The 27,499-nt window shown below is 48.4% G+C and overlaps 2 protein-coding genes across 3 annotated transcripts; one reads left to right on the top strand and one right to left on the bottom strand.

Annotated features, from left to right (window-relative positions):
* Window positions 1-21: 21 nt before the first annotated feature.
* Window positions 22-4,428, bottom strand: c10h5orf22 (chromosome 10 C5orf22 homolog). 2 transcript variants are annotated; one of them, XM_084708069.1, is made up of 9 exons: window positions 4,233-4,428; window positions 3,886-4,031; window positions 3,468-3,617; window positions 2,583-3,159; window positions 2,407-2,469; window positions 2,203-2,324; window positions 1,864-1,930; window positions 997-1,136; window positions 22-307 (listed from the first exon to the last, which is right to left on the bottom strand). In XM_084708069.1, the coding sequence occupies exons 1-9, from the start codon at window positions 4,299-4,301 to the stop codon at window positions 97-99; spliced, it is 1,545 nt and encodes a 514-aa protein (XP_084564195.1). In that variant the 5' UTR covers window positions 4,302-4,428; the 3' UTR covers window positions 22-96. The 2 variants fall into 2 exon arrangements, with proteins under 2 accessions (XP_084564195.1, XP_084564196.1); XM_084708070.1 differs by having other exon boundaries at window positions 2,583-3,107; window positions 3,468-3,573.
* A 665-nt stretch (window positions 4,429-5,093) lies between these two features.
* Window positions 5,094-23,943, top strand: prkci (protein kinase C, iota). Its single transcript, XM_084708067.1, has 18 exons — window positions 5,094-5,421; window positions 10,419-10,540; window positions 11,234-11,323; window positions 11,980-12,030; window positions 12,708-12,793; window positions 13,004-13,132; window positions 13,315-13,372; window positions 15,475-15,530; window positions 16,057-16,233; window positions 17,740-17,837; window positions 17,974-18,060; window positions 18,143-18,278; window positions 18,435-18,522; window positions 18,654-18,779; window positions 18,863-18,942; window positions 19,075-19,164; window positions 21,578-21,693; window positions 22,043-23,943. Exons 1-18 carry the CDS (start codon window positions 5,339-5,341, stop codon window positions 22,128-22,130), a joined length of 1,761 nt encoding a protein of 586 aa, XP_084564193.1. The 5' UTR covers window positions 5,094-5,338; the 3' UTR covers window positions 22,131-23,943.
* Window positions 23,944-27,499: the final 3,556 nt, after the last annotated feature.

Here is a 27,499-nt window from a genome sequence, read left to right as displayed (position 1 = left end):
AGGACACAGACTATGAGGGTATCTGTTTACACTAGCGAGATTTATTTCCTATAAATAAACAATTGGGTCGTAACCACGGTTCCAGTCTGTAGTGTGTCAAGAGGCCTGTGGCAGTTGCTCCTCTGTGCCCGGGGTGGAGAGGGGGGCGTAGCTGCTGGAGGCTGGGGCGGGGGTCTCCTTCAGGTCCTCCTGAATCTCATAGTCCTTGTGGACCTGGAGGTGTCCATAGAGACCCTCCAGGATGTCCAGGATTCGGCTCTGGATTGAGTTGACTTGCTCTGGTGGACAATACTCATCCAGACTGGACCTGTGCAATCGCATATACCATACATGCCACGCACGCACGCGCAAGCACGCACACAGGTTCATATTAGAGATAGCTGGGTGAATAAAGACACTGTTCTGCCACTGAAAATGTAAATTTTACTGAGCACCAGCTGATGCTTTTATGGCATCATTTACTCATCACAAGATGACCATCTTGTTAAGAGCAAAGTGACTATGTCTGACATCATGACACACACTGTGCACGGCATAAGATCCATTCCATTTAGAGGACCTCATTTCCATCCAGTCTGTGTCCAACCAGTACAAAGGTACATTATTTGTATATTAAACGATCGCAGAATGAAACATGTTGTTTTGGTTGGATGTCCTTCTCTCCCCCACCCCCATGTGGCCTCCCACCCTCCCTCTCTCCCCCCCTCCCTCCCTCCCTTGCTCTCCCTCTCCCCCCCCTTCTTCCCTCTCCCCCATCTCTCTCCCCCTTCCCCCTCTCTCTCCCCCTCCCTTGAATGAACGAAAACAAATTTGTTCTGCACCAAGAGCTCGAAAACAGAGATACATTTAACACTGCAGACAGAACAGTACAGTGGACATTACATAATTATTAAAAATCACAGCGAGACAATAAATGCAAGGTTAAAATAATACAAAAAACAACTGAAGGCGTCACAGAAATAACTTAACCTCTCCCTCTCCCCTTCTTCTCTCTACCTGGAGATGGTGACGAGCGTTGGCTTGGGCAGGGCCTGGAGAGCCAGATCCACAGCCAGCACCAGTCTGTGGATCTCCTCCTCAGAGCTGATGTGGTGAGGCAGCTCGGAGGAGTCGCACGTCTGGCCTGCCTGGTGCACCTGGGGAGAAATATCATCAGCACCATTACCACCTTCAACACTGGCTGATGGAGGGGAAATATTGATGGTAAAATAGCCATGAAATAGCCAGGGCTACAAAGAGACAACAAGAGGGGGATAAAGGGGGAAAGTAGTATGTATCTACTGTATGAGTCATTCAACAAACTACATGCTGACAATCACTTTCATCAGTCTGCTTCCCAGAATAAAGGGAAGAGATATAAAGAAGAGAGGCAGGAGGGAGACTGACAAGTAGCCTGGGGAGAGGCTGGCGGGAGGTTGGGAGGGAGGGGGAGGCAGGAGGGAGGGGGGGGAGGCAGGGGCAGGAGGGGGAGGCAGGAGGGGGGGAGGCGGAGGCAGGGGGGGGCAGGAGGGGGAGGGAGGGGGGGAGGCAGGCTGGAGAGAAGTAGGAGGGAGGCCTACACTGAGGGGAAAATGGATGTATAGAAAAAGGGGAAGGATGGAGGTAGTTGAGGGTGATGGTTGAGAGAACAGGATGGTGGGAGGAGCTGACAGACTAGGAGTGAGGGAGGAATAGAAGCCACACTGTCAACAGGAAGCTGTTTTGAGCAAGCAACGTTTGTCAACATTAGTGTTGCATTTCTCTCTGCATCACTCGATTTTCCATCTAATTGTATTTTCTATTCTGAGAATGAAAAGATGCACAAACAACGCTGCATGACAGCAGAGTCACAGAGGGGAGTGTGAGGTGAGAGCTGAAGGTTACCATCTCATAGTCAGGGGATTGCTCTCTGTTCTTCAGACTGTTGACCAGCTGAACCAGAGAGCCCATTCTGAAAAAGGAGAGACACGGTGACAAGAAGAAATGTATCTTAACCCATTTAATTCTCCAAACACTATACTATGAGTGAAAGGCTACACATTTAGCATCTTTCTTTGCGTTTCGGACGCGTGCAGCGTTAACCACAGCAGGTAGGACCTTGCCACTGACTGAGGCGATGAGGAAGATAAGGAAAGGTGGAGAGGAAGAAAAGGAACATCTTTCAATGGGATAAAGGAGGAAAGGGAGGAGGAGAGGAGAGGAAGGAGGATGAGGCTGTTTTACCCAGGGTTGGCTGCCCAGCGTCGAACCGTCTCTTCCCCGTCGTCCTCCAGCAGGTCTGCGAACGCCTCCTCCAGATCCTCCAGCTGTCGAACGCGGTGCTCCACGCACTCGCTCAGCGCCTCCTGGGCACACACACACACTATCAAACATGTGTACCACACCATACAAACACACACAGGAGAAAACCCCCTGTATATTTCTTACCTCATCCGTGTCATTGCTTGGTCTTGTGAAGCTGTAGAGTTCCTGAAGAATGGAGTACTCCTCCTAATGTAAACAGGACATCAAAGAAAGAATGAAGGAGAGAACCACCAAGACCAAGTAGGCCATCATCATCATCGCGGGGTCCGCCTGCTTCCCCCAGTACCCTGGGGCCTTACCTGTGTATACATCTCCTTAAAAGGGTTCTTACAGGAGAAGAAATCCAGGTCAATATCCAGGATGTATGGATCGGATTCACTGACAAAAGACTGAAGTCTCTTTACCACACAGCCTGTTGAGCCCTCATCATCATCATCATCAGTCCTCCCACAAGGCTGCTTAGTCAACTCTGTTCCCTCTGTGTGCCTGCAGCTCCCTGGGGCTCTACTGCCCCCTGCTGGCTCCAGCCTGTCAGTGCAGCTGTGACAACTACCCCCTAACTGGGAGACGCTGGAGGAGGGGTGAGTCTCAGATACATCCCCAGCTCCCTGGTCCTTTAGCTTGGGTTTCTTGGCAGCAGACTTTCCTGTGGTCCTCTCCCTGCCCTGGGTCTCCTTGCCCTGGGCCTCCCTGCCCTGGGTCTCCCTGCGCTGGGCCTCCCTGCCCTGGGAGCCATCTGGAGCCTTCTCCCCAGCCTGGGCTGGCCCCAGGGGGTTGACCCGCACCACGCTCAGCCTCAAGGGCTTGGGGTTCTCCAGCTGGTCCTGGGGAACATACAGGCCATCACTCAGGAAGTAATCATCCTTACTTGTCACTCTGAAGACACAGAGAGAAGAAAGGGATGAGAGGGGAAAAAATCAAGACAGATAGGAGGATTCGTCTCAACAAAGTCCTAACTTTGGATTAGCCAATCAACAAAGTCCTAACTTTGGATTAGCCAATCAACAAAGTCCTCAAGGAAGCAAACAGCCCACACAAATAAAACATCTAAAAGGATGAATCGTCTAGTTGTGTTACCATTTACTATAGACTGATACATTGTTTAACACAGCGAGACGATATAGAAGAAACTGTGACAAAAGGTAGGGATTCGAACCCATGTCCACAGGTGTACTGAGGCTGACCTGATAGTGGTGGTGGATGAGTCCCGACCCACTGACATTGTGTGTTCTCCTTCCCTGATCTGCTGGGCCCAGTAGGGATGGAGCCAAGCTACACTGGATACGTGGCCTGCATACACCATGGGCATGATCCAGTTCTCTATGCTCAGCTCACTTAAACACATCAACACACGTACACACTTAACATTTTATGTAAAATCACCAATTACAAATTGTTACAACAAAGACATTATTTCTTGCCAAACCAAAAAAACATGTTGTGTCTTGTCAATACACGTGTTTTTTGGTATTGACAGACAAGGCATGAATGGTTGTGGGCTGAGTTATCATAGCTTCACACTGCGATCTCAGGCACGCACACGTACAATATGATATGGCATACCCTGAGACTGGTGTTACCTTAGCACCCACTAGCACCCACCTTAGCAAGGTCTCCTTGTCAAACACCGTATCTGCTGGCATGTTGATTGGGATGAGCAGGTCTGGGTGAGAATCCAGGTGGACCATCTTGATGTTCTTCATAGGGATGTGCTTTGAGCCTATGGCGCGGTAAATATGTGATACAACCTGTGGAAATCAATGTCGCGATGTCAAAGGCATAAAAGACAGCTAGCTAGCAGTTTCATCTGGTTTATATCATGCTACATTTACATTAACACTGTTTGTGGCGGAGTTCCAAAAGCCTGTGCAACTGCATAAGACATTCAGGATAGAGCTGTGAGCTCTAGCTAACTGATATTGAAGCTATCCGTCTCACTGAAAACACACCTCGTGGTGATCTTCTACAATCCACACGGGCAAATCTGCATAGACTCTTTTCGCTGGTGGAACACTCATGTTGACGTTTGCTATTATAAAAAAAGATCAGTTTGCAACAGTAGCATGTGTGAAAGTCAGCGAGCTAGCCTTAGCCTAGCTTCCAAATATAGCTTACTTCGAAGCCTGTGCCAATAAGACTATTTTCAAAATAAAGGTCTCTAACAACCCACCATTTCACTTCAGAGAGGACACACTAGGTATGTGTAACAATACATGTATGATGCACTGACTTTTTTTTACAAGCTTCTAAAGGTTTTCTACAAAAAGCTTCGAAAGGTTGAACAAATATTGTCTCACAAAAATAGGTTTGCATCATTGATGAGTACTTGATGAGGCCTCTACTGTACTCTGCTCTGCTATACTCTGCTTTACAAAAACACTTTCAAAATTTGGATTTAATTTCTTAGAAGAAAAAAAAATTCTCATGGTTTTAAAAATGCTTTGAAAAAATAGTTTCTAAAGGTTATTATTTTTTTAAGGTTTTCAAAAACTCTGAACTGAACTGATGTTGCTCTGCAAGTAGTAGCCTACCTTCAGAAGTGTTTGATGCTAAAGCCTAAAACCATAGAATGTACCCCCCCCCCCCCTTCTCGGGTTTAACTTGGTATAATCGGAATGTTGACAAGCATACCTGTTATGGATAACACGACTTATAGTATTTCGCTCATAACTATTTACACGACATTAAATGAGCGTATTCCTAATAATGTACCATTACAGCTTTCATATTTCCATAGTGATCTCCATTAATTATTTGTTTTGTTAGCATTAGTGTTTTCAAGTTATCTGTCCACCCCTAACATTCCGTTGATGGATTAGTCCATCGTTAGGCCTCTGCAGTAGGGAGTTGTTTAGCGGATACCTTCAAGTTTGATCAACTTTACTTGTGGATTTTGTCTATATATAAAGTCATATTGAGTCCGTGAGCATAGATAATAAGTTAGATATTTGTTTTATTCACCGACGCAAGAAACAATTCTGAGTGTGGTACACTTCGAAGTTGAGTGAGAAGGAAGGGATCCTCGGTGACTGGGGTTCCGATCTCGGCAGAGCCTATGATGCCGACGTTGCGGGACAGCACCATGTCCCATCCCGGCGAAAATCCTCATCAAGTCCGGGTTAAAGCTTACTACAAAGGGTTAGTACATCAGCTACTGTTATTTCGTTGTAAAAAGTTTATTTGTAGCGTTATTTTGTTGCTGGCTTGAATGTATAGATTACCGGTTAGCTTGTTCCATTAGCTATCGTTATTGTAATCTTAATGCTAATTTGCTAGCTAGCTCTTTTGGTAAACTTGTCAGCGTAGTCAAACATTGAAACTATCCAGACAATTATCTGGAGTATGTGTTAACTTGTTAACCAGCTGCTATAAATCGTTAGCTAGTAGTTCAATCTCGTAATATAACCATGCCTTTGTCATGGTTGGCTATATACTAGCTATAAATGTCTGTAAAGTAGCGAATATTTAGGCTAGCTAGGTAGCCTCTGACCAAGCTAGTTAGCTAGCAACTGTTAACTAGACTAGTTCAGTTGCTGTTCTACTGTGTAGCTAGAAACTCCTTGGAGGCCGAAGGATTTTTCTTGCTAGCTAACGCTAACCAGTTAGATAGTTACAGGTTTCAAAAAAGGCAATGAATCAACTACTGTAGCGAGCAGGTACTTGCTAACATTAGCTAAACAACTAACAAGTTAGCTATACAGTAACTGTCCCAGCTCAGCCTTATCCATGTTTGATGATGGATTGATAGAAGCTACATGGGGACTTACTGTAATTGCATCAATAATTTTATTCTGGCTAGTTCGTTTACTGATCACTAGCACTATCTTCTTTAACATGTCGCTTCTCAGATTTTTTATATAGGTTAAAGATATGATATGCTATTATATTTACACCCTTCTTTCAAGACTGACACATTTCTCTGTTTGCATTTATTGATCTATTAAAAGTGTGACCCTTTAAGATTAGAGCTAGTGTATCCAATATGTTGCCATAGTACCCCATCTATGATTAAACCAAAGACTTAAGTCCATTCAAGACTGGAAAAACGTGTACTACAAGTCACTTCTGCCAGACCTGTTGTAGTTCCCATTCCGTCATGTGACACACCCCGTAAGCTATTTAGTATTGTCCATGACTGCTGCATAAAAAATGATAAATATTTCCTAGATTTCTGTAGTGTAGAGGAATCCCATCTCCGTGCTAAAATGAGATACCACAATACATGGCTATTCAAGTCTAAACCCAAACATTGTCTTCAGACGATAGAAATAAATTTGTCAGAAATGTGTTGCAGTGGATATACATTGGTTTAATTAGCTACCACCAGAGCCATACTCAGTATTGTACATAAGACAGACAGTTCTACTGTATCCCTAGTCCATTCATTCCTATTTTCGCTTACATAGTCAGCCAATCAGGGTCAGATGCACATTGTTGGGTGTCTGTCGGTGGCAGTCTCAGCCTGTCACTATCATTTGGTCCGTTGACAGATTGCACTGATAAAGAGCCAGTCGCTTGCAGCGTCACAGAACAACAGGTTTACTTGTGAAAGACTCCCAACGTCAGTACATTAAGAATGGCTATTATCTGGACGGCGATAAGCATGCCTTCGTTTCTAATCATCGTTATTAAGAGTCTCCATGCTGGGCCTGTTGTTTTTGCAGGAAGCTGGGATTACATTGGTCTGACTGAACCGTTTGTCTTTATCCCATTCGACCTGCGAGCGCTGCATGACTTTTCAATAGGCCAGTATCTGCTTCAGTGCTCCAAGGCCTTGTTTTGTTAGAAGGAAGGGAAGCATTTCTGACCTGCCATCATGGTTTCTCGGTAAAAGACCCCCCAAGCTAATCACTCACGAAACCGTGAAAACTCCACCCCCATCGTCCACTTGCATCATTGTAAAAGTCATAACCAATGACATCCAGTGTTCTCGCTGCTTATGTCTACGTCAGCTGCTCCCTTTATTTAAGAGAGACTGTAGACAGAAGTCTTTTACAAGAACAACTCTGTCAGTGACTGCAACTACCCATGACGACAAGTGGAGGACAGGCGGGTTAGCCGTGTTGCTTGGAGACGGCAGCATCCCTCTCTGCCACATGCATCCAGGCACACACAGGAATGTGTAGGGTGTGTTGTTATGGAGATGAGGGGGGTCATCCATGCAAGACCGCTACAACAGAGTCACGTGTGTGAATGTGTGTGTGTGTGTGTGTGCATAACTGTGTGTGCGTGTTGCGTGCAGAGGCACCCTGCTCCCCCTCCCTCCTTGCCTGAGTGATCACCAGTAACACACTAACAAGCCCTCTGGCCAGCAGAGGGGGCTGTTGCAGGGACAGAGCAGTTCTGCTGCGCCTGATCTGACTCATTCTCGCTCCCTCTCTTGCTCTTTCTCTCTGTCTCTCTCTCCTCTCTCCATCTCTGTGTCTTTCTCTCTCTCTCTGTGTCTCTCTCTCTCTGTGTGTCTCTCTCTCTCTCTCTCTCTCTCTCTCTCTCTCTCTCTCTCTCTCTCTCTCTCTCTCTCTCTCTCTCTCTCTCTCTCTGTCCCTCTCTCCCTTTCTCTCTCTCTCTGTGTCTTTATCTCTCTTTCTCGGACAGTAGAGTAGATTGAATGGAATGTTATGCCTTTCCTGTTACTCACATGTAATGGGTTTCGGCACAATCCAGCTGTATTACTCACATAATTAAGTATACGTTCATATTTGCATGTTGCTCACTACCTTGAGAAGCTTGGTGCGTGCCGTCGCTAATTCTCATGTGTTGCCTGTGTGTACGTGTGTTCCAGCCTCCACAGTGTATGAGGAAAGGAAGCAGCGAGAGGCCTAGCAACAAAGCTGCTCTGTGGGAGTGTGGAGTTCCCAGACTGATGGCTAACACTCCTCCCTGTCAATGATTAACAACTCTAGGGCTGGAGGGGAGGGGAGTGGAGGAGAGGAGAGGGGAGTGGAGGAGAAGGAGGAGAGGGGAGGGGAGTGGAGGAGAAGGAGGAGAGGGGAGGGGAGTGGAGGAGAAGGAGGAGAGGGGAGGGGAGTGGAGGAGAAGGTGGAGAGGGGAGGGGAGTGGAGGAGAGGGGAGGGGAGTGGAGGAGAAGGTGGAGAGGGGAGGGGAGTGGAGGAGAAGGTGGAGAGTGGAGGAGAGGGGAGGGGAGTGGAGGAGAAGGTGGAGAGGGGAGGGGAGTGGAGGAGAGGAGAGGAGAGGGGAGTGGAGGAGAAGGAGGAGAGGGGAGGGGAGTGGAGGAGAGGGGAGTGGAGGAGAGGGGAGGGGAGGGGAGTGGAGGAGAAGGAGGAGAGGGGAGGGGAGTGGAGGAGAAGTAGGGGAGTGGAGGAGAAGTAGGGGAGTGGAGGGGAGGGGAGGGGAGTGGAGGAGAAGTAGGGGAGTGGAGGAGAAGTAGGGGAGTGGAGGGGAGGGGAGGGGAGTGAAGGAGAAGAGAGGAGAGGAAAGGGGAGTGAAGGGGAGGGGAGTGGAGGAGAGGGGAGGGGAGGGGAGGAGAGGGGAGTGAAGGAGAAGAGAGGAGAGGAAAGGGGAGTGAAGGAGAGGGGAGTGGAGGGGAGTGGAGGAGAGGGGAGTGGAGGAGAAGTAGGGGAGGGGAGGGGAGGGGAGGGGAGGGGAGGGGAGGGGAGGGGAGGGGAGGGGAGGGGAGGGGAGGGGAGGGGAGGGGAGGGGAGGGGAGGGGAGGGGAGGGGAGGGGAGGGGAGTGAAGGAGAGGAGAGGAGAGGGGAGGGGAGTGGAGGAGAGGGAAGGGCAGTGGAGGGGAGTCGAGGAGAGCGGAGTGAAGTGAAGGAGGGGAGTGGAGGAGAAGGAGGGGAAGGGGAGGAGAGGGGAGTGAAGGAGAGGGAGAGGTGTGGGAATAGTATGAGCTTTGTCAGCCAGATTTCTGCCTGCTCAGAGCTCTTCAAACACAAACACGACGAGTTCTTGAACATCAACCACAGGCTCGGGCTTTGATACAGCTAACCTACGTGTGGGATTGTTGTGAGTTAATGCAAGATTCCGAGATACCAGGGCCTTGTGAACAGTGCGTGCAGTCTGTGCGGTCAGTGCTTGGTCTTGTTTGGCTGGGCTGGTTGGGAGGAGGGGAGCTCTTGCTCTGCTCACAGAGCTGCCTGTGTCCTTGAACATATGCTCGTCTGCGTGCGGGTCACTTTTGGTGGTTCGGTTTATCGGCGCGCCGTAAAGATTTCCCGTGGATGGGATCGGGGCTTCTCTTTGATGATGTTGTAAAGCGAGTGAGAGGACTGCCCTCAGGGGTCAACGGCTGCGCTGGTCTCTCTCCTTCCACCCCCCCCTCCTCCTCTCTCGCTGCCTCTTCCATCCAGCGGTTCCCTCCCTTCCACCCCCCCCTCCTCTCTCGCTGCCTCTTCCATCCAGCAGTTCCCTCCCTTCCACCCCCCCCTCCTCTCTCGCTGCCTCTTCCATCCAGCAGTTCCCTCCCTTCCACCCCCCCCTCCTCTCTCGCTGCCTCTTCCATCCAGCGGTTCCCTCCCTTCCACCCCCCCCTCCTCTCTCGCTGCCTCTTCCATCCAGCGGTTCCCTCCCTCCTCTTCCCCTCAGTCCTCCTCGGTTCCCGCCCGTGTCCCTGGGGAGGGCCAGGAGCAGCCAGTCGGCGAGGAGAGGCCTCGCCGCCTGTCGCCTGTGCAGCTGTAAAGCACGGCGTCAGCCTCGTAAACACGCCGTCATTGGGCAGAGGGCGCCGAGCAACCTGGGTCATCAAACCCACAGCTGGGGGTAGGGGGCGGCCAGGGGGGGGGGTAGGGGGCGGCCAGGGGGGGGGACGGTGTAGGGGGGGGGGGGGGCCTCTGCTGGACAGGTGATCCACCAGGGGGAATGGTAGTTTACAGAGGACAGTGATAGACTCAGCAACACACCTGCAGGCTCCTGAACTGTTACACACACACATACACACACACACACACACACACACACACACACACTGGGCAGCTGGTTGTAATGATTGATGATGCCAGGATAATTGGGTAGCTTGGATGAGGCTGGTGCTGGGAGATGTTTCAGTCTATATCAGCTGTGAAAGATAGTGAAGTATCTATTGACTGTCCAGCTGCTGTGTTGTGGCCATGATGGCAGAAGTTGTCTGTGACTGAAACAGTGTGTCCCTAACTGTCCGCCCCGCCTCTCTCCAGGGACATCATGATCACCCACTTTGAGCCCTCCATCTCCTACGAGGGGCTGTATCTGGAGGTGAAGGATATGTGCTCCATGGACAACGACCAGCTCTTCACCATGAAGTGGATCGACGAAGAAGGTAGGCCATAAAAATAACACATGTGCTCTACCTAACATATATGCAAAGGAATTTCTCTGAATTTGCATTCACACTATCCGCGGTCAGCATCATGCAGAAAGTTAAACACAAATGACTTTTGTATTGAGATCCAAATGACTTCATTATTACTATGTAGATGAGATATATACAGATTCCTTCACCTGTATCCAGGGACAGGTCATAAAAGGAGGACTATTTCTGTCCTGCGGTATGTACCAAGTATGTTCTTTTCCGATTAAATATTGCCCACGCAATCTGGTGTTTGTTCTAGTCGAGCGAGACTAGTCTCTTAGTCCATGTGTAGTCAGTCACGGCACACCGAAGCTGTCACCGCGACGACGGTGACGTCAAGTTGTTTGACTTAGGGAAAAGGTCACACTGCCCAAACTAATTAGCATCAGAGGCTTGTGCAGCACACGAAGAGAACCGCAGGGTTAATCACCATGAACTCCTCCAGTTCCAACCAGCACCACCTCCCACGCTCTCCCACGCACAGCCCTCACGTGTTGTCTGCACTCGGAACAGTCAACCGAGGGCTGGAGCTGGAACACAAGATCCTTGAGCAACATAGAAGGTTCCGAGGCATCGACAATACTGGATACGAGGGTACTTCAGACGTTGCTGAAGGTTGCCTGTCGTGTGCTGTGTTGACTTGCGACCTCTGCCCCCCAGGCGACCCTTGCACAGTGTCCTCTCAGCTGGAGTTGGAGGAAGCCTTACGTCTGTACGAGCTCAACAAAGACTCTGAACTCATCATCCACGGTAAGCTTGAGTCCAGACTCATAGAAACGACCCAAGCACTAGTCCAGCTCATCACAATGTACACAAACATGGCACTCCACCCCACAGATCGGCAGACAAACCCCGCAGGTGAAAGACAGTCAGGGCTGAGGCAAAGACCAAGGTCTTATTCCCGTGAACGGTCAGGGCAGGGCAGGGCCAGGACTGGGGAGCGGGGGAGATATTAACTGTGTGATTGACAGGGACGTGGTTTTGTGGGTTAACCCAGAGAGCAGGAGAGAGGAGGAAGACGGCCTGGAATTGTGTTTAGTTTAATCAAACTGGGGAATGATGGGAGAGGTGAGAGGTCAAGAGCACCGTGGGTATGACAGCGGAAGGGCGGGGGGGGTGTTAAAGTCTGCTTTGTGAAAGGGAGAGCATCCCTTCACCCCTCACCTCTGAGACACACACACACACACACCTCTAAGACACACACACACACACACCCCATGTCACCACATTCATGCTCCCATCTTGATGTTTATCTGTGAGCACGTGTTCACTGTTATAGCAGGAATACATTATACATACATTGAACATGAAGGAAATTAACAAGAGGTTTTTAGCATTAGAAGGCACGAGGTGTAGTTGTGAAGCTAACAGCTCGTTGTTCATGTGTTCCCTCCTTCCGCCTGCAGTTTTTCCCTGTGTACCAGAGAAGGCAGGCATGCCCTGTCCAGGAGAAGACAGTAAGTTACCTCTCTACCTGCCCTCTAGTCCACCCATCTTTTACAGTCCTCCGGAAACTGGATACGTTTAGCTGATGGCCAGCACTGTGGGCTGCTGGTGTAGCCACACACACACACACACACACACCTGACCACCTGTATCTGGTGTAGCAACACACACACACACCTGACCACCTGTATCTGGTGTAGACACACACACACACCTGACCACCTGTATCTGGTGTAGCAACACACACACACACCTGACCACCTGTATCTGGTGTAAACACACACACACACCTGACCACCTGTATCTGGTGTAGACACACACACACACACCTGACCACCTGTATCTGGTGTAGCAACACACACCTGACCACCTGTATCTGGTGTAGACACACACACACACACCTGACCACCTGTATCTGGTGTAGCAACACACACCTGACCACCTGTATCTGGTGTAGACACACACACACACCTGACCACCTGTATCTGGTGTAGCAACACACACACACACCTGACCACCTGTATCTGGTGTAGACACACACACACACACCTGACCACCTGTATCTGGTGTAGACACACACACACACACCTGACCACCTGTATCTGGTGTAGACACACACACACACACCTGACCACCTGTATCTGGTGTAGACACACACACACACCTGACCACCTGTGTTCCCCTCCAGAGTCTATATACCGGCGTGGGGCGAGGCGGTGGAGGAAGCTTTACTACGCCAGCGGCCACGCCTTCCAGGCCAAGCGCTTCAACAGGGTGAGTGTCCACCTCCTCACGGTGACGCTGCGTTTATTTACACCCATGATCCCTTCAAACAAGCGGGACAAACCGTAGATGACATGAGTAACATCGATGGTTCATGTACACGACGGTGGATCTGACTACAGGGGTAAATAATCCCCAGTGCGTGTGGATGATGCGTTCCTCTCCTCCCTCTGTCTCTCTCTCCTGCTGTCGTCCTCGTAGCGGGCTCACTGCGCCATCTGCACAGACCGTATCTGGGGTCTCGGTCGCCAAGGTTACAAATGCATCAACTGCAAACTGCTGGTCCACAAGAAGTGTCACAAGCTGGTGACAGTGGAATGTGGCCGACCGGTGAGATGAATGGAGCCAGCTCAAGCCAGTGTTTCCTCTTTACTGTGCTCTATAGCTTAGTTTGTTGAGATTTGCTGTGGTGTATACACAGTCCTGGTGAAGGATTAGAAAGTCTGTTTTTACATGAAGCTGTTTTGTCAACCAGATTTGTATTGACGTGTGGTCTTTCTGTGTGGTTTTAGGAGCCATACATAGGACCAGGTCCTGGCCAGCCATCTGTAGAACACCCTGAGCAGCCAGGTAACACACTCTCTCTCTCTCTCTCTCTCTCTCTCTCTCTCGTTCTCTCTCGTTCTCTCTCGTTCTCTCTCGTTCTCTCTCTCTCTCTCGTTCTCTCTCTCTCTCTCGTTCTCTCTCTCTCTCTCTCTCTCTCTCTCTCTCTCTCTCTCTCTCTCTCTCTCTCTCTCTCTCTTACACTCACATAAACACACACATCTTAGACATCTGTAAGCAACCCAGCCGCAGCAGATCATTAATGAGACGGACTGAATTGATCATTAATGAGACGGAATTGATTTGAATGTGACTGCTGTCTTTTAATAATTTAGTCTCTCTCTCCCGCCCTCACTGTGGTGTCTCTCTCCCCCCCTCACTGTGGTGTCTCTCTCCCCCTCACTGTGGTGTCTCTCTCCCCCCTCACTGTGGTGTCTCTCTCCCCCCCTCACTGTGGTGTCTCTCTCTCCCCCTCACTGTGGTGTCTCTCTCCCCCTCACTGTGGTGTCTCTCTCTCCCCCTCACTGTGGTGTCTCTCTCCCCCCTCACTGTGGTGTCTCTCTCTCCCCCTCACTGTGGTGTCTCTCTCCCCCTCACTGTGGTGTCTCTCTCTCCCCCTCACTGTGGTGTCTCTCTCTCTCCCCCTCACTGTGGTGTCTCTCTCTCCCCCTCACTGTGGTGTCTCTCTCTCCCCCTCACTCTGGTGTCTCTCTCCCCCCTCACTGTGGTGTCTCTCTCTCTCCCCCTCACTGTGGTGTCTCTCTCTCCCCCCTTCACTGTGGTGTCTCTCTCTCCCCCTCACTGTGGTGTCTCTCTCCCCCCTCACTGTGGTGTCTCTCTCTCTCCCCCTCACTGTGGTGTCTCTCTCTCTCCCCCTCACTGTGGTGTCTCTCTCTCTCCCCCTCACTGTGGTGTCTCTCTCTCTCCCCCTCACTGTGGTGTCTCTCTCCCCCCTCACTGTGGTGTCTCTCTCTCTCTCCCCCTCACTGTGGTGTCTCTCTCTCTCCCCCCTCACTGTGGTGTCTCTCTCTCCCCCTCACTGTGGTGTCTCTCTCTCTCTCCCCCTCACTGTGGTGTCTCTCTCTCTCCCCCCCTCACTGTGGTGTCTCTCTCCCCCTCACTGTGGTGTCTCTCTCTCTCTCCCCCTCACTGTGGTGTCTCTCTCCCCCCTCACTGTGGTCTCTCTCTCTCTCCCCCTCACTGTGGTCTCTCTCTCCCCCTCACTGTGGTGTCTCTCTCTCCCCCTCACTGTGGTGTCTCTCTCTCTCCCCCTCACTGTGGTGTCTCTCTCTCTCTCCCCCTCACTGTGGTGTCTCTCTCCCCCTCACTGTGGTGTCTCTCTCCCCCTCACTGTGGTGTCTCTCTCCCCCTCACTGTGGTGTCTCTCTCTCCCCCTCACTGTGGTGTCTCTCTCTCCCCCTCACTGTGGTGTCTCTCTCCCCCTCACTCTGGTGTCTCTCTCCCCCTCACTGTGGTGTCTCTCTCTCCCCCTCACTGTGGTGTCTCTCTCCCCCTCACTGTGGTGTCTCTCTCTCCCCCTCACTGTGGTGTCTCTCTCTCCCCCTCACTGTGGTGTCTCTCTCTCCCCCTCACTGTGGTGTCTCTCTCCCCCCCTCACTCTGGTGTCTCTCTCCCCCCTCACTGTGGTGTCTCTCTCTCTCCCCCTCACTGTGGTGTCTCTCTCTCCCCCTCACTGTGGTGTCTCTCTCCCCCCTCACTGTGGTGTCTCTCTCTCTCCCCCTCACTGTGGTGTCTCTCTCCCCCCTTCACTGTGGTGTCTCTCTCCCCCTCACTGTGGTGTCTCTCTCTCCCCCTCACTGTGGTGTCTCTCTCCCCCTCACTGTGGTGTCTCTCTCTCCCCCTCACTGTGGTGTCTCTCTCTCTCCCCCTCACTGTGGTGTCTCTCTCTCTCCCTCACTGTGGTGTCTCTCTCTCCCCCTCACTGTGGTGTCTCTCTCTCCCCCTCACTGTGGTGTCTCTCTCCCCCCCTCACTGTGGTGTCTCTCTCTCCCCCCCCCTCACTGTGGTGTCTCTCTCTCTCCCCCTCACTGTGGTGTCTCTCTCTCTCCCCCTCCCTGTGGTGTCTCTCTCTCTCCCCCTCACTCTGGTGTCTCTCCCCCTCCCCTCAGGCCCTCAGAAGAGAGACTCCAGAGAGAGCCTGACCTACGATGGAGAGGAGAAAGAGGTGAGTGGCGTCAGCTAGGACAAATTACTCCCAGTCGGTTTATTGTATTTGTGTGTGTGTGTGTGTGTTTAGGTAAGATTGACAGTATTATGACCCTGCGTGCACGTCTGCGACAGGACACCCTTGCGGTGGTCAGTATGGATTTCCTATAGTGGAGCTTATAAAGCAGCCTTTTATCAGGGCCTCTCAGAACAGGGCTCTGATTAACAGCCGGCAGCAGACACAGAGCAGTGTTGGCAGCACATGGCACACACACACACTCACACATACACACACTCACAGACATGCACACAGACCCACACACACTCACAGATGAACAAGATGGAACCCGGAGATAGTGGCTGAATGAGAGGCCCCTCAGATAGAGACGGAGCGAGGCCGTCCAGATAGAGAGACAGATCGTCATGGTGATGGAGCGGGCCTCGTGGATCGTAGCGGCGGGGAGGATGACAAGAAAGATGGCTAGATAAGTCTGTGTGTTTGTGTCTACCCTCCCCCCCCCCCCCCCTCTCCCTCCCCCATCCAGGCAAGGAGCAGCAGAGACACGGGGAAGTCGGCCTCCAGCCTGGGGCTGGTGGACTTCGACCTGCTGCGCGTGATTGGCCGAGGCAGCTACGCCAAGGTGCTGCTGGTGAGACTGAAGAAGACGGAGCGCATCTACGCCATGAAGGTGGTGAAGAAGGAACTGGTGAACGACGACGAGGTGAGCCCAGGCCCGCCAGCGCGGCTTGCTGGAGGGGGCGCCCTCACACCCTAGCCCCAAAACATTCACACAAGCTGCTTCTTGGACCGCAAGAAGAAGAAGAAAAAAAATATATATATTAGTGCTGTCAAACAATTAAAATATTTAATCACGCTTAATCGCATTAATGTCATAGTTAACTCGCGATTAATCACAATTAATCGCACATTTTTGTCTATTCTAAATGTCCCTTGATTTATTTTTGTCCCATTCTTTTCTTTTTTCCAAATTTTAATGCTCTTATCAACATGGAAAGGTGGACGAGGGGGCGGAGAATTTGCATCAGCTGTGTGCTTGGCCATCAAGTGGTATTTCAGACTAGACGTGCTGCGATGATAGCTCAGTTTACAACGACAAAACACACAGATCACTTTGGTCTATGGAACCATTTGGCAACTTTTAAAAGTAAACTTTCCATTCAGAATTGGCATCCATTTCTGCGTCTCGCGCTCGCCATCCACTCAAAACGTAACGTTAGCCTACTACCAGAGAATGTCTAATATCCGTAAACGGGTTCTGCTACTACTCTTTAGCCGGCTCGCAAGCCAAACAAGTGTGTGTGACGTGCCTGTTGTTTTGTTTCCGGTCTAGCTAGATCCGGTGTGGTGTTTTAGTTTTTCTACAGTCGGTAGTTGTTGCAACAGCATTTGAAAAAAACTACAAAGTTTGCGAGGCCAAAAAGAGCGTTAATCGTACAATAAAAAAATGTACGCCGTTAATTTGGGTTTGCGTTAACGCCGTTAATAACGCGTTAAACTGACAGCATTAAATATATATTATAGTATTTAATTTTATTTAGCAGTCGTAAAAATGAAACTTTTAAAAAATGTACAGGGGGGGATTTGAACCTAAAGTCTTTTGATCTGAATTCAAATGCTCGACTATTGAGCTATGCCCAGGTAAGATGTCAGACACAGCAGATAAGATGAGAAACGAAGGGTCTGTCAAAACGTTAGTTGATTTTAGCAGACTGTGGCTCCACTCTGCCCTGACAGGGGAAACACACGTGAAAGGACTGATGACACCTCGGACACACCAAACGACACCGTCCATGGCGACAGGAGTAGTTAGCGCTGATTAGCTGCACTTGGCGTGATTGACAAATCGACAAACCACTACCTAATCAATACTTCTCACTCTCCGGCCTTATGTGCTGTGTCGACGTGAGCAGATTTCACCTCCAGATTTATCATCTGCCCCCCCCTCCCAGTTACCTGGCCCCTCTCCTTACTCCAGCAAACATGTTCTCTCTCCCGCCCCACACAAACAGTTTTTGATAAATTCCGCATTTGTACTCGGTGACAGCATCACATATTACAGACAATAGCGGTGTCGTTTCCTCAGCTGTCTCACAGAGCGTCAGCGTGTTTCAGATACGCCACTTCCCTGCGCTGTTCTGTCACGTTTGGATGATTGATGATCTCCTGTCCAAAGCAGTGCCTCAGTCTTGTCCGTGTTGTGTTGTAGGACATAGACTGGGTCCAGACAGAAAAGCATGTGTTTGAGCAGGCCTCCAATCACCCCTTCCTGGTGGGGCTCCATTCCTGCTTCCAGACTGAGAGCAGGTGAGCCCTGACCGTTGACCTCAGGGCACGTCAGTGCTCAACTTTACTTCCTATTTACGACGCAGGCAAATACAGTGGAAAATCAAAATGTATGCTTTTCATTATAACCATTTTTTTTCCCCTCGCTATTACGCAGGCTATTCTTTGTTATTGAATACGTCAACGGTGGAGACCTGATGTTCCATATGCAGAGACAACGGAAGCTTCCGGAGGAACATGCCAGGTAAGAAAGGTCCCACCGACAGCTGTTTTATATTAGGGGCGCTTGTTTTGTCTGTGTTGAGCTGCAGCTGTCCCCTTCTCAGGTTCTACTCGGCAGAAATCAGCCTGGCCTTGAACTACCTCCACGAGCGAGGCATCATCTACCGAGATCTGAAACTAGACAACGTGCTGCTGGAGTCTGAGGGACACATCAAACTCACAGACTACGGCATGTGCAAGGTGTGTGTGTGTGTGTGTGTGATTGTGTGTGATAAACTTGTCAAATGGTAACACTGAAGTTATTTATTTGTAGCTACCTTCTTTTTGCTTTGAGGCGTGTGTGTTCACTCTGTCCTGAGGGGGGCGTGTTCTTAATAATCTGTATGTTCACTACAGGAGGGTTTGAGACCAGGAGACACAACCAGCACTTTCTGTGGAACCCCCAATTACATCGCACCTGAAATCCTCAGAGGAGAGGACTATGGTATGAGAGCAAAAAAAACAAAACAGTCATGCCTACATTTGAATGACGAATGGACATGTTGTGATTTTTGCGATGAAATCAGGTTGCGGCCGTTGTGTTTTCCACGAGTATAACGAGGCTGTGTGTCCCAGGCTTCAGCGTGGACTGGTGGGCCCTGGGGGTGCTCATGTTTGAGATGATGGCGGGCCGCTCGCCCTTCGACATCGTCGGGAGCTCCGACAACCCTGACCAGAACACTGAAGACTACCTCTTCCAAGGTACACATTACCCCATCCTCAATCCACTCTACACACACACACGCCGTATGTCACCCTCATGACCCGGTGTCTCCCCTCTGCAGTAATATTGGAAAAACAGATCCGAATTCCCCGGTCGCTGTCAGTCAAAGCCGCCAGCGTCCTCAAGGGCTTCTTAAACAAGGTAACGAGCGATCAGACCGCTCCAGATCAGTCCTAACGCTGTCATCTCCCACACGAGCCTGTCCACCGCCACATAATGAACCCCCACGTCCTCTTCCTCTCCCTTCCTCTCGTCTGTCACCTCCTCCCCCAGGAGCCCAAGGAACGTCTGGGCTGCCATCCACAGACAGGCTTTGCTGACATCATGGGCCATCCGTTCTTCCGCAATGTTGACTGGGATCTTGTAAGTCACAACCGCCCCTTAGCGCTCTCTCCTTCCCTCTCTCGCTCTGTCTGTCTGTCTGTGTGCTGCTTGTGTCTTGAATCCGGACCAGTTGTAGCTCCAAACCAAATGGAGATTGCAGTCATTTTCATGCCGTTGAGACGGTGAGTTGTGCTAGTGGAGAAGGTTACACCTCTACCAGCCTGCTGCTACAGCGGAGGGGGATGAATAGACTGAGAATGCAGACATAATGTAGGTCAATTGTAAGTGCATAGGTCACTCAATCTGCTTCCCTCCTCCCACCCAACTCTCCTCAGGCAGATGGACTGACTGACTGACAAGTTTAAGGGCAGACTGAGACAGGCACTGAGAGATGCAGGCATTTAGTCACCACAGATGGGTAGACGTGGACAGACAGAGGGACAGAAAAATGTGACAGGTGGAAATACAGGCAGATGGAGAGACAGACGCACAGACAGACAGACGCACAGACAGACAGACGCACAGACAGACAGACGCACAGACAGACAGACGCACAGACAGACAGACGCACAGACAGACAGACGCACAGACAGACAGACGCACAGACAGACAGACGCACAGACAGACAGACGCACAGACAGACAGACGCACAGACAGACAGACGCACAGACAGACAGACGCACAGACAGACAGACAGACGCACAGACAGACAGACGCACAGACAGACAGACGCACAGACAGACAGACGCACAGACAGACAGACAGACGCACAGACAGACAGACAGACGCACAGACAGACAGACAGACGCACAGACAGACAGACAGACGCACAGACAGACAGACAGACAGACGCACAGACAGACAGACAGACGCACAGACAGACAGACGCACAGACAGACAGACAGACGCACAGACAGACAGACAGACGCACAGACAGACAGACGCACAGACAGACAGACGCACAGACAGACAGACAGACGCACAGACAGACAGACAGACGCACAGACAGACAGACAGACGCACAGACAGACAGACAGACGCACAGACAGACAGACAGACGCACAGACAGACAGACAGACGCACAGACAGACAGACAGACGCACAGACAGACAGACAGACGCACAGACAGACAGACAGACGCACAGACAGACAGACGCACAGACAGACAGACAGACAGACGCACAGACAGACAGACAGACAGACGCACAGACAGACAGACAGACAGACGCACAGACAGACAGACAGACAGACAGACAGACGCACAGACAGACAGACAGACAGACAGACAGACGCACAGACAGACAGACAGACGCACAGACAGACGCACAGACAGACGCACAGACAGACAGACAGACGCACAGACAGACAGACGCACAGACAGACAGACAGACGCACAGACAGACAGACAGACAGACGCACAGACAGACAGACAGACGCACAGACAGACAGACAGACGCACAGACAGACGCACAGACAGACGCACAGACAGACAGACAGACGCACAGACAGACGCACAGACAGACGCACAGACAGACAGACAGACGCACAGACAGACAGACAGACGCACAGACAGACAGACAGACGCACAGACAGACGCACAGACGCACAGACAGACGCACAGACAGACAGACAGACGCACAGACAGACGCACAGACAGACAGACAGACAGACAGACGCACAGACAGACAGACAGACAGACGCACAGACAGACGCACAGACAGACAGACGCACAGACAGACAGACAGACAGACGCACAGACAGACAGACAGACGCACAGACAGACAGACGCACAGACAGACAGACAGACGCACAGACAGACAGACAGACAGACGCACAGACAGACAGACAGACGCACAGACAGACAGACGCACAGACAGACAGACAGACGCACAGACAGAAAGAGGAGGGGCAGACAGAAAGAGGAGGGGCAGACAGGCCTGGAGGGGGAAGCCACCGGCCCAGGGAGCTGCCAGCAGCGTGACCTCTCTTCCTCTGTTTGGTCTGGGCTGCTGGGACTCAGCCGTCACACTGTCTGGAGGGATCAGGTTACGCTTTCCCTCCAGCCTCCCTTGGCCTGGCCCCGCTTGGCCTGCAGCTCCCCTGTCTGCCAGCAGGGGGGCACCACTGCTCATCTGCCACCATCTGTTCGTGGGAGCGGAAAGAAAGAGATTAATGCTGTAGCTTTCCTGACACTACTAAAACTATTGGGTTTAATGTATATGTACCTATGGAAAAGGTGGTGAGAGCACTTGACGGCAGATCAAGAGATTTCGGGTTCAAATCGTCTTGTGTCATAGGCCTTATTACATATACTTAGTGGTTACTGTGCTCTCTGTACAACAACGACATATAACTACATGGAGTCTACTCCTTCAAGGAGTAGACTCTGTCGAGTAGACTCTGTCGATGATGATGATGATGATGACATGAATGTTGTTGGTGGCTGTTTCAGATGGAACAGAAGCAGGTGGTTCCTCCGTTCAAACCCAACATCTCTGGGGAGTTTGGATTGGACAACTTTGACGCCCAGTTCACCAACGAGCCCATACAGCTTACACCTGATGACGAGTAAGTTCAATACTACAGTGTTTCCTGGTGTTTCATGACACAACCGAGTCATATTCCTATGATAAGATATAAAAATATAGTCAGGTGGCTGAGCGGTGGGGAATCGGGCTGGTAATCTGAAGGTCGCCAGTTCGATTCACGGCTGAGACAAATTACGTTGTGTCCATGGGCAAGGCACTTCACCCTACTTGCCTCTGGGGGGAATGTCCCTGTACTTACTGTAAGTCGCTCTGGATAAGAGCGTCTGCTAAATGACTACATGTAAATGTAAATATAAACTAAATCCCAAATAGCCTTCCTAAACTTGTTTTCTTTTTCTTTTTACTACTCTTCTGTTCCCACGCACCAGTGATGCGGTGAAGAAGATCGACCAGTCGGAATTTGAAGGGTTTGAGTACATCAACCCCCTCCTGATGTCTGCTGAGGAGTGCGTGTGAAGCGGCTGTCGGCTGTCCCCTGCAGCTCCTCAGTCACACGTCTCTGCATGGTTACGCCACATGGTTACGCCACATGGTTATGCTACAGCGGCATCATCATCATCATCCTTTTGTTGGAAAGCCAACTGTCCCTCAAGCGATGCTAATTTGCCAAACCAATCTCACACTCTGCCATTTATAACCACTAGACCTTAAAGTGTACCTTTTTCTCTCTGATTTTTTTTTTTTTTTTTTTTTGTATAAATCTGCACTGGTATCAGTTTTTGATCTTTGGCCAGTTATCTCAGTAGCTCAGAGGGTTGGTAAAGTTACTGGACACGACTGGAGGAGGAAAGAGGCAAAGAGAGACTACTGAACCCTTCCTCTCTTCTCCACGGGTGATGTTTTGATGCTTATTTTATCTGTACATATTCAAGCACCATTGAGGTTATACGTTAGAAAAGGCCTTTTAGCTCCAAGCGCGAGATGACTAGAGACTTCATCAAAACTAGTTTTCTGATGTTGTCTTCATGGTTTAGCTTCACACCTCATTCGTACAGGAGGGGGAAAAAAAAACACTAGCCTTTTTTAAAGAAAGAACAAACAAAAACAAAAAAAACACATATATTTTTTCGCTTTTTTATTTAATGAATGACACAGCAGTCTCTCTATACAATGTCTGAAGTGTTAATTTCAAACCTGTTTTCCTCTCAGAAACAGGTTTGTTCCCTGTCAAGGAAATGCACAGTTGTAAACGAAGAGGGTTTCCGGAGAAATCCAGCAGCCAACACTAATATACATAGACAAATGACAAACTGTGAAAGAAATAGTTAAATGTTCAGTGGGGTGTGGGAAAGAAGTTGACCTAGGGCTGGTGCACTAACTGTGTATCCATCCAGACTAAAAACCCTCCATGCAATCTATGTTCACACACACACGACAGGACCAGATAAAGAATTTCCTGAACGAAATAAAAAGATGACGTCTTGGTGGTACGCTTAGAAGGTACAGTATACACAATAGGAAGATGAGCTGTCCTAAGATTAGTCATAGAATATATATATTTACAGATTTGTTTGTTCATTTTTTTTATGATACAATGCCTTTCTGAAACTGTTTGTTATATTCCTTCTTTTCCACTGTGTTTTATTATTTTTCTACTGTTTCTCCATTCCATATATGTCCAGTTTGAATCCAAATGAATCCAAGTCCCAGACCAGATGTATGTAATATGACCTGTTTGATGGGGGATTACCAGGACTATGTGCTTGATACCCTTGATTGTCCTGAGGTGGACAGTAAAAACATTAAGCTGGATCTGTTTTAAAGAGAATGGATACTCATTGATTTGAACACTACTTTTACTTATGTCTTCACAATTGAGTCCCAGATCATGTTCTCAATGAAACAACTAAATCTATATATAAGCACTCACCTGCTTAAAAGACATTGACTCTGTTGTTAGATCAAAAATGTTAACAAGACAACTTTTTCCAGTCTATGTTTAAGAGAAAGTTTATAATAAAATGTTTATAGGGGCAACGTGGTGATTGGAGGAACGAGCACACTTAAGAATTTGTATAATGTTACACAAAAAAGTCTTTTGTTTAGGTATTGTTACAGTTTTTTAGATATAATTTACTGTCAACTCTAATTATCACTACATTGATTCCTCCTAATTGTTATTGGGTGTGCCCTCTGGAAACAATTGGAACAGCTGGTATGCAAGGTATCTGGGAGGATTAAAATCTCCAAGAGAAACCTGCTGATTCTCATTAACAGTATGTTAAAAACACTCAAAGATAACGTGAAATAAAACTGTTTATTTCCGTTGTTTGTTTTGTATGCTCTTTTATTTCTTTTTGCGTTTGTGTAAAAGTCAAAGATAGATTTTTCTGAAGGGTGGAAGGCTATGACATTTAGGCTTCTGATCTCACCTGTGATGTGCAGCTATCAGGTCAGTTTTGTAGTCAAAACAAGGGACACCTTGATAGAACTGTCATAATAGGAAAACTATCCATATATCCATTTGCAATCATGCAAATCCTTCAGTACCCTCATGCTTAAATCAAGACTAAACCGTATAAATCCCAAACTTTAACCACTGTGCCTTGGAGGTGTTTAACATCTAGAAATATAAAATGGCAGACTGAAGTGAGGATCAAGGTGACATGGTAAAGCAATTGTAGAAGAGAAAAATCAAAGAAGGAAGCGAGGATTCTTCCAAAAAGTACAACTTCAGAGAAGGACATCAGGGCCGGAGCCAGAGACATCCAGTAGAAAACTTTTGCTTCCTACAGCTTTGGCAGATGTTTTCATATTGTCCTAGAAATGTTGTGCTTGTGAACATTCCATCCCAATGTACATCCTTGAACCTAATTACAAATCGCACAAAAGTCTTATATTTTCTTCAGTACTTGTTTTGTGTGAGGGTAGGGGAGAAAGACAAGATAAGAAAAAAGTAAATAACCTTGACAGGAGGGAGAGGAGAGCAGACCTAGCTGTTTACCTAGAGTTTATACACAATTCAGTTTCTACAATCCAGTCCTCGCAACTGACTGTTGAGAGAAAAAATAAATGGAGTAATAAAAACAGTCAATAGGGCCATGTATATTCTCTGCCAAAAAATGTACAAAGTATGCAGACATCAATTTCAAAAGATGGGGGGGGGGGGGGGGGAAATATATTAGTCTAATGTAATTACTACTTTAGTTTCGATAAGAGGCAAATCCGACTCATTCAGTGAAGGACTTCATTACTCTGGTTGTCGGGAAACATGTCTTAACTCGCCTTTGTGTTTTTCGCAGACACCATGTTGAGCACTTCCTCTGTGTCTTCCCAGAGTAATGGGTCTGTGTGATCCATGAGTAAGGCCTACACAGCCTCTTCTGGAGGAGGGAAGAATGGACCAACCTCGTATTTCTAATGATGTAAAACGATAGAGGATTGGAAAACATCCTGCTTTAATTGCTCTTATCTTGTTGGCTATTTTATCCTGTCCCTGAAGGGATTAACTAAGCCATGAACAAATCTCACTCTACAAAGCAAATGCAGTCTCCTTAGTAAAACACACAGTTTATACAGGATCATCATTACTGTACAACAAGCTGCATTGGATCCAACTGTGTCACACTCCTTGTATGACTTCAGTACAGTAACACTGCTGCAGTAATTGATCATAGACAGCTTCATATTACTGCTCTCATTTGTATCATCATTAGGGCTAGATGTGACCTGGTTCCAGAAAGTGATTTGCATTAGAGCCACTGCAGTGGACTAATAGTCAAGCTGTCTTGGCTCTCCTCTTCTCTGCAGAGAGAGCGGACTGGGAAGCCAATATTAAGACTCAAGTGACAGTGTACACAGCCAAATTATCTGTTTGTATCCACGAGCCAAGTATTAAAGGCGCATTATGGTCTGCAGTGCATGGATTTCTTTTTCAAATATGATTGAGACTAAGCCCAGTTGAGGGGTTTGCAGGTATACCAGACTGAGCATGAAATAATCCAAGTGTCGCGCAGTGCGTGGGAGATGCACAGATATTTCCAAAGGTATTAAGCCATGTTTCAATCAGATTTATTGTCTGAGGGATTGTATTAAGTATGTGAAAAAAAACAATTTGGAAAAAAAAAAAAGAAATTTGGATCTGGGTTATTGACATACTAACCGGACAATATTCAGACAGTGTAAATAGTGTTCACAGACAACACACAATATGACAGCAATGGACAAATTTATATAGATTAAAGAAAGATCCATGACGAGTCCGAGTGTGCCGTTTGCCTCCGGGGTCCACTTAGCGCAAAACTCAATAACACTTGAAACAGTGCCTTGCTCGAGGTCTATTAATGTCCCCCCTCGCACCACAGTAGATCTATCTATAAACCCTACTCTCTTGATGCTGCTATTCACACCCCATTCCATAACACTGGAGTGAGCAATCAGTGTCGGCCATGTTATTGCACATATGAGATTAATTTACTGGGCACAGCACACAGAGTGATGTTATAACAAGAAAATCAATGTCCCCTTGTTGTTCTCTGCGACTGGACAGGGTGTGCGCCTCGTATCTGTTGTCATAATACAACTGCTGACCTTGCTGCCAAAGGAGAGGGGGGAGGGAGAGGGGGGAGGGAGAGGGGAGGCTGGCAGAGGTGAACTGGTGGTCGAGCTGTTTATCAAACCGTTATCAAGTTGTTGTCTTGCTGATCACACTACATTAGACTGTGGGTAAGACAGCAACGGTGCACTTTCCCTGTTTCATGAAGGGTTTTGATGTTTGTCAAAATGTGTAATGTTGATTACTTTCCTAATTGTTTTTAGAATAGCTAAATAACTAATCTATACAGGTCTATGCTAAATTGTTTTATCAGACCAAAAGTTTTTCAGTTGGATTCAAACCCCACCAGGTCCTAAATAACAAATCTAAACAGGTCTATGATCAATTGTTTTATCAGACCATAGGTTTTTCAGTTGGATTCAAACCCCACCAGGTCCAAACTTTCTTAATCTTTTCTAGGTCTTTCCGGGTGAATTTAACTCCACTTTGTGTCTCAGAGAAGAGGGCGGTTGGGCTTAAAAAATGTAAAATGGTGTGGTTTATGAACAAAAAGCACATGTAATTATGGCCAATCATACAGTACCCAGTATTCATTTTACAACTAGCCTATTGCTAATATCTGAATGGACGAGACTGATGAAACCCAATAAGCCTTTAATTATAGGCTCAGTTTGACATATGTAGGTCAGACTGTCTAGATTGGCCAACTACAACACTTACAGTCAAATCCAAACGGACCATTCTTGGTCTTGCATGAAAATATATTTACACCATAACAGAAGAATCAAGAACAACCTACCTTTTGATGCTTAAAGCATAGGCCATATAGGCCTAAAACTAGATATAACCTGAATGGGGTCATTTCAGGACCCACTAGCCTATTGCCCAATTGTCCATTTTTGTTTTACCTTCGTAACCTCAAACAACTCTTCAGTTACTGACTTAACACAGAACAAAGATTCTGTTCTAATACTGCGGCTTCAGAGTACAAATATAATTTCAATAACAACAATTAAAAAACACTTGTAATTTGGATGGTTGGATTGATGAAAATGTTTAAAGTCAATAAATATAAGTTTGTAGAGAGCAATTAAATAGGTGTCAAATACTCCGCAAGCGCACAATAGGCCCGATATATGATATTAACGTTGTAGAGTCAACGGCACGTGGTAAGCTTCATTAGTCAATTTTTTGTAACGCGTGATTTTCCTATAATTCATTAAACATTTGTCTTTTGCTGCAGTCTGCAGGTAAACACAAGCTCCAGACTGCGAGACAGACAGACACCCCCGCACAGTTTCCGTGACATGCCCAATTCGAGTCTGGGTGA

The sequence above is a fragment of the Hypomesus nipponensis genome, chromosome 10 (genome assembly GCF_054491055.1).
Source record: "Hypomesus nipponensis isolate SF chromosome 10, ASM5449105v1, whole genome shotgun sequence".
Taxonomy (NCBI): domain Eukaryota; kingdom Metazoa; phylum Chordata; class Actinopteri; order Osmeriformes; family Osmeridae; genus Hypomesus; species Hypomesus nipponensis.
Note: the sequence above shows the minus strand (reverse complement) of the source record. Positions and strands in the feature narration are given on the sequence as shown.

What these genes read in the sequence shown, in the direction of transcription:
- c10h5orf22 (XM_084708069.1), bottom strand. Translation starts at nt 4,301, where the DNA reads ATGAGTGTTCCACCAGCGAAAAGAGTCTATGCAGATTTGCCCGTGTGG. An exon ending in TTAAGGAGATGTATACACAG is followed by an intron (nt 2,470 to 2,582) that starts GTAAGGCCCCAG and finishes TGTTTACATTAG; the next exon opens with GAGGAGTACTCCATTCTTCA. An exon ending in CAAGCAATGACACGGATGAG is followed by an intron (nt 2,325 to 2,406) that starts GTAAGAAATATA and finishes GTGTGTGCCCAG; the next exon opens with GAGGCGCTGAGCGAGTGCGT.
- prkci (XM_084708067.1), top strand. Translation starts at nt 5,339, where the DNA reads ATGATGCCGACGTTGCGGGACAGCACCATGTCCCATCCCGGCGAAAAT. An exon ending in AGGCCAAGCGCTTCAACAGG is followed by an intron (nt 12,794 to 13,003) that starts GTGAGTGTCCAC and finishes TCGTCCTCGTAG; the next exon opens with CGGGCTCACTGCGCCATCTG. An exon ending in ACGATGGAGAGGAGAAAGAG is followed by an intron (nt 15,531 to 16,056) that starts GTGAGTGGCGTC and finishes TCCCCCATCCAG; the next exon opens with GCAAGGAGCAGCAGAGACAC.